Raw genomic sequence first — 6,689 nt, forward strand, 5'->3', positions numbered from 1 at the left:
TCATACACTGAGGATTATACTTAACCACCGTGCCTCAGATACAGCCCCTAATCTTGATTAGCAACCTTCTGGTAAGTAAGTTTGCATAAAACCAAATCTACCATTTATGATTTGCGAGCTTACTGGCAACACTGAAATTCTTGAAATTTCTTAAGCAGTTTTGAATAAAGAGAAAGACGCCTAATGATGCAAAGAGGAAGAAATTACTAAAATAGCTACCTTGGAAACTCCCTCTACCCACAGTAACTTTTCATTTGAAGTCTTTTAGAAGCATTCATGCAAATTACGATGACTTTCTAGACAAAAGTTGCATGAAACAGTTGAAAAAAAAAAGTAATGGAAGTCATTAATAACGTAATGTTGGGATAGTCTAAATCTAACTGGAAAAGATGATTTTTTTAGTCATGAATCAGTAGACTCCTCAGCCACATTCGGCTATAAAGAACCCAAAGCAAAGCACTGTGCCAAAAAGCCGCCATGTCTCAGCCTTCCCATTAAGTGCAGTCTTAGCAGTTTTTCTGAGGACTGGTAAGAACTATGAAATGGCAGTAACTTCATGTACACTCCTCTAATATACCCTAACATCTAGTTCATAGGAGCCACTCACATTTGTCAAATAAATATAAGTTAACATACTTTTAATTATTTTTCTAAAATCACCGAGTATTTTCATGAGGTGATATATATGCTAAATCGAAAACACTTTGCTCGTGAGAAACCCAAAATGACTTCAAGAGTCAGTCATCTCTGCACTCATTTGTGGACTATAAAATAACATAATATGAGACTGACACCCAAGGACAGTAGAGACAGGGCCAAGAATATTGTGACATGGTTGGTAGCCTGCCTCATGAGCAGGGGGAGAAGGCAGCTGGAATAGAGAAGGGATCACTAAATCAATGATGGTTGGAGGGATAACTAAGCATGGGAGGTGAGTGCTGAAAGTAGATAAAGAACCAAACACGATAGCCTCTCAGTATCTGCATTGCAAATCATAATGTCCAAAAGTAGAGAATATGGGGTAAACTGTCTGCCACAAAGGCAAGGGGAGGGATGGGATGGGGGAGGTAGGTAAGGATACTGGGGACATTGGTGGTAGAAAATGTGCACTGGTGGAGGAATGGGTGTTCGATCATTGCAGAACTGAAACTCAAACATGAAAGCTTTCTAACTGTATCTCACAGTGATTCAATAAAAAAAAAAAAGATTTTTTAAATACAAAAAAAAAAAGAAAGTCAGTCATCTAATATCCTGAATTAACATCTTTAACACTGAATGGCCTAACAAGTCACTTGATTTCTCATCTATATTCCATATATTCCCTTCAAGATACACTGTAGTCTTAACCAAATTACAGGTTTTTTTAAACCTCCTTTTCAAAACAACACATTCTACAACCCAAAAATATTTTCTCTTACCAAATTTTTGAAACATAAGCAGAATTCTGGGCTGGTCTCCCAATTTAACTACATTTATTTGGTCCATAAATTTTATTTAAAGTCATTACACTCTAGGTGAGCAGAGAAAAAATATATTAGGTTTACAAATAAAATTAAATTGTGAAAATTTTCCAAAATTCATACTATTCACTGTAACTCACAGGACTATCTGATTATTATTAAAAAAAAAAAAGAACATTTTACCTCCAATAATTGCTCATTATTATTTTAAAAGAAAGCTGCTAAAAACAGAACCAAAGAGCTCCTATTTTAATCAATAAGTCCAGGAATTCACCTTTATTTCTGGGATTTAAAGTGCACATATGCTATCGTAATTATTTTTCATCATGTTAAGAACAAATAGGTTTATTAGTGAAGGCAGAGATAAAGCATTGTCATTAAAAAATTTATTCCTCTACTATTTCAATTCATCATTCATCCAAAATTTTTTCAGTCAGTGGAATTCATCACATACTAAAAATGGCACCATATCTGTGCACAAATAAATGTATTTTCCCATTAAGAGCTAATCTTTCTTTAAGAAGATTTCCCACATATTCACAGTACATAACATCACAGAACACCCATATTTGGTCTACATGTCTCTGAATTGTAGCATTACAAGATGGAAGTTCATTATGCCTGATAATTCGATTAAGTTTTGCCCAAACTTCTTCCAGAGTCTGGTTATCACATACAGTGTGCTCTATTGTCCATCTTGCTCTATGAAGGGAGTGCAAATTCAGTGTCCTTAAACTGTCTTGCAATTTTTTAGACAAAGGAAATGCATTTTCTGTACCAGTGCTTCGGGGAAGTGAAACACTCCAAGATCTTGCCTTCAGTCGTATTCCTTTTTCTGATTGTTTTTCCAGATTTCCGGAATTAGTCTGCTCATTCAGTGTGTGTGACCGAATTAAGTGCTTCCTTTTTTTCAAAACAGGCTGAAACTCCAATAGATCTATAGTACAGTCATAACTATGTGGCTTAATACCATGCTCTGACATGGTTAAGTAGTGTTTCACATCTTCAACTGACTCTTCAGAAATCACAGGTGGTGATCTTTCAGGTTTGAGTGGAAGTTTGGACCCATCATGCGGAAACCAAGGAATAAATCTTGATGGTTGACGAGTAGGAAAGTCCTGAATTGCTTTCTCTATAATTTTGGGCAGTTGTGTGGGATCACTCTCATATGGCCGATAATGTAATATTACTTCTGCAGTCATTTTGCAGTGATCCAGTTAGTTTTTATGAAGAGAAAAATTTCTTAGCTGTCTCTTCCTCATAGCTAGAATGTAATTTATAATTACAGACTGTCTCTCCAAAGCAGAGGGGACCAGGACCTGAAGTAGAAGTATTGCAAAAAATAAGATATGGAAGGCAAAGCCTACATACAAACAGGCAGGTAGGTAAGGAAAAACAAAACACAGTTCCAGTAGGTATTTTACCAAAGCACTAATGATAAATGTGAATGTGATCCACAAAATTGGAAATCCTTTCTCGTATCAAAATAAGTTATCTAAATTAGATGCCTTTAAACAAAGGTGGGGAAGGTCCAGCTCACCAACTGCATAAGACCCATGAAATTATGGGGCTCTGTTGTCAGTGGCTGCCCACAGCCCATCTGTCAATACGGTACAGCCTAACACCAACCAGTATAAATATTCACATGGCCTCTGACAGGAAAAAGCTATTATGTTTAATATAAAAATGTTAGCAGTTTTCATGTTTAACCCAACAGATGTAAAGGATTTAAAAGTATTGATATTAACATACTAAGCAATAATCTTAACATGGACAACAGTAAGCTAGCATTCTTAAAATACTAAATTCATAATAACAGAAATATATTTACACTTAAAAATTGAAAATTACTGCAATTTTTAATCTGAAAGAAAATAGATCACTTTACATTTTGGAATGTAAACTCACAAAAATTTTGGGCCAGAGAGATAGTACAATGAAAAGGGTACTTTCCTTGCATGTAGTCCACCCATGTTTTGATTCCCAGCACCACATATGGTTCCTCAAGTCTGCCAGTACTGATCCCTGAGCATAGAGCCAGGAGTAAGCCCTGAGCATACCTGGGTATGACTCAAAATGCAAAATTAAATAAAATTTTAAAATGACAATTCTATCAAATTGGTAGGCAGAATAACAATTCTATTCCGGTAGTAAGCACTAAAGTCATAAATATAGTTTCTTCACATTTTAATAAGCCTTGAAAGTGGTTTTATGACTAATGACATCTGAACAACTGGGGGTAACTGCTTAAAGGAGTAACAGGAACTTAGTAACAGGGTTCCAACCTTTTCTTTCTCTTAAATGACAAGTCACCAAGATGCTCCAAATTAAATCACTGATATTCAGTTTTAATACACAGGACTCAAGAAAAGAGCTTTCCAAGATCTTTAACTTTATTTTCCTCACAAGCCTACAGCTCCAAAGAACAATCAGTGCAGGTTCTTTTGTAAGCTCATCTACTGTTGGGGGCAAAAATGAGATCGACTCCCTTCTCCCCAAAAGTCATTGCAGAATTATTCCATGAATGATCTTCCTTTTGTAGGCTAAAATAGTGAGTGGGAAATTCTGTAATGCTATCACTGTATTAATCTGACCAAGGATTCCGAAGAGTAAGAACAAATAAATAATCTCATTATTATTATTATTTTGGCAGGGTGGTGAGAGGGAGAGCCACGTTCAGCAGTGCTCAGGGCTGACTCCTGGCTCTGCCCTCAGGGATTACTCCTGGCAGTTCTTGACGAATCATATGGGTTTCAGGGGACTGAACCCCATGTCAGCTGCATGCAAGGCAAGTGCCCTACCCTTTGTACTATTGCTCCTGCACCATCAATCTCTTTTCACCTATTGCTAATGTCAACTAAGAGATTTTCCTACTCTTAAATTAATGGCCCCTTAAAATCTGTAATTTTAGTGTGGATATAAAGAAAAGCATATTCTTTCAAGATTAATAATGTGTTTGTATTTTTTTCCTTGCTTCTTCTAGTACTTGATACTATGAGATGGGGCCCTTAATATTCCTTCATTATTGTCTATTACTGTCTGAAATCATTCATGGTTTTACTCCAAGGACACTTATGTACTCAGGGTTCTTTACGGGTTTATACATAGAAAAAGGAAGTCATATATTCACCCAACATCATGAAAATGAAAATTTGTGAAAGTTCACAATCAGCTTGGATAATGGAGAATAGGGCCTTTTTTTTCTTTTCTTTTTCTCTTTAATCATATCTGTCGATGCTCAGGGGTTATTCCTGGCTCTGCACTCAAGAGTTACTCCTGGTGGTGTTCAGGGAACCATATGGGATGCCAGGAATCAAACCTGGGATGGCTAATGCAAGGCAAACATTCCCCTTGCTGTAGTATCAGAGCTTTAAGTAGCTGAAATTCCCAGCATTTTCAAAGCATCGTCCTTTTATCCTAAAAACACTCTCCTAGGTATTTTGAAATGTTTTGAAATCTCCAATAGCTACTAGCTTCCACATCACTGGAATTTAACTGTGTCTAATTGTTTTTAATTTATATGAAATCACAAGAAGCAGCTATCCCAAAGGAAGGGGACTCTTCCAAATCCCCATTAAAGCTTCCAGTAATAGAACCATCCCTGAAATGACTGTTTTGTTCACTAGGAGGCAACAGTCTTGGAAAGACAAAGGCAGGAAGGGAAATACTGCCTGCCTGGTCCTAGCTTTATGTTCTTGGAAGTTCTTAAATCCTTTGTACATATGAGATTGAGAGATACACAGTCACTTTTCTCTTTTTTTTGCTTGTTTTTCTTTTTTCCTTTTTGGGTCACAGCCGGCAATGCACAGGGGTCACTCCTGGCTCTGCACTCAGGAGTTACTCCTGGCTCTGCACTCAGGGGACCATATGGGAGCTGGGAATCGAACCTTGGTCAGCCGCTGCAAGGCAAACGCCCTACCCGCTGTGCTATCGCTCCAGGCCCCCTTTTCTTCTTTTCCTCCTTCGATAACTCATTTCCGCCAAGCCCACTTGCTCAGGCTGGGGGAGCATCCTGGGCCTGTGACTGCATTACTTGATGCTGTTTATCAGAGACAATCCTGTTAACCCTGGGTGTCAGGATATGATGGGATGGTGCTACGCTACATGGAACGCGAGATGCCGACATCAGGCGTAGGGGATAAAGGTCCCTCACGATGGACGTCACAAGGTAGGCGCGATTAAATGGAACTCTAAAGACTGCTACACACTTTCTCAGCTCCATCTAAGAAGGACCTGGGGACCCGAGCGGAGCGTCCGAGAGATACAAAAGAAGCATCTGCAGCCGCAGAAAACAGATGAAATGAAACTGAAAACACCTCAAACAGAAGTTTTTAAAAAAGAGGAGCTCCAGAAAAATTCTACCCTGCTGCTTTTTCCCCAGGCAATAATTTAACAGAATCATCAGCCCGACACAAGAATTGCTGCGGCTCGACAATTCTCGCCTGAAGACGTCCTGGCCATGTTTCAATACCGTTGAGGCAAGCGAGTCAATTCAGCAAACCCAGCTCAGTATTATGGCACTACGGGTTTCGAGGTCCCTGGCACCGGTGTGCAACGACAAGCCGCTTGCACAGCTGAAGCCGAAGCCTGGCGACCTCACCAGTGCTGCCTGAAACGACGGCCGAGGGGAAACTGCCACAAGAAACCCTCCGAGACGCCCTCGGTCAATCATCTCGGCGCACAGTGCCCCCTGAGAACAGAGTACGGCGACGCCGGCCGCTGCCGCCAAAAAGCGATCTGGTGGTCGCAGGAGCAGGAGTCGTCCGAGTCAAGAGATCTGCCGGCGAGCTCTTCTCCTCAGATCTGCAGAGCAGAGGAGAAGCCGCAGGACTCCGCCCCCTCGGCGCCCGGACCGGGAAGGAGCGGGCCAGGCGACAGTGCTCCAGAGGGACGTTCCAGGGACAGGGGTGTGTGGCGACGGGCTCAAGAACTAGCGCCGGCAGGAGAAACCCCAAACCACGGAACAAGCCGACCGCTACGACTTACCTTTCAGGGCCAGCAGGTGCTCCTGTTTAGGGGGGTTCACCTCCATGTCGCCCACGGAGGCCGGCGCGGCCTGACCCCGTCCGAAGGGAAACAGAAACGCGCTCTGCGGGAAGATCAGGCGCTCGACCTCCCTCAGCAGTTCTGCCCGTCAGCGCCTCAGCTTCTCCTCTCTCGTCCCTCGCGGACCCAGCGGCCTCCTCCCGCCAAGGCCATCTCTCGCCGTCCCGAGACCGAACGTCCGGG

The 6,689-nt window shown here is 41.1% G+C and overlaps 2 protein-coding genes across 6 annotated transcripts in view; both read right to left on the bottom strand.

The window, feature by feature from the left end:
* Positions 1-6,637, bottom strand: part of TRAPPC13 (trafficking protein particle complex subunit 13) — a 44,521-nt gene extending 37,884 nt beyond the window's left edge. For 4 of the 5 annotated variants that reach the window (XM_056112644.1, XM_056112643.1, XM_056112642.1 and 1 more), the window contains exon 1: positions 1,419-1,500. In XM_056112644.1, coding sequence (XP_055968619.1) covers positions 1,419-1,485 — 67 coding nt within the window. In that variant the 5' untranslated portion in view covers positions 1,486-1,500. Of the gene's footprint in view, positions 1-1,418; positions 1,501-6,446 lie in introns of those variants that run through there. The other variant, XM_056112645.1, reaches the window with a different exon arrangement.
* On the bottom strand, positions 1,729-2,779 carry SHLD3 (shieldin complex subunit 3). Its single transcript, XM_056112646.1, has one exon. The coding sequence runs from the start codon at positions 2,660-2,662 to the stop codon at positions 1,907-1,909; it is 756 nt and encodes a 251-aa protein (XP_055968621.1). The 5' UTR covers positions 2,663-2,779; the 3' UTR covers positions 1,729-1,906.
* Positions 6,638-6,689: the final 52 nt, after the last annotated feature.

The sequence above is a fragment of the Sorex fumeus genome, unplaced genomic scaffold (genome assembly GCF_029834395.1).
Source record: "Sorex fumeus unplaced genomic scaffold, SorFum_2.1 ptg000018l, whole genome shotgun sequence".
NCBI lineage: Eukaryota > Metazoa > Chordata > Mammalia > Eulipotyphla > Soricidae > Sorex > Sorex fumeus.

Excerpts from the sequence above, each read along its gene's own strand:
- SHLD3 (XM_056112646.1), bottom strand. The coding sequence starts at position 2,662 with ATGACTGCAGAAGTAATATTACATTATCGGCCATATGAGAGTGATCCC.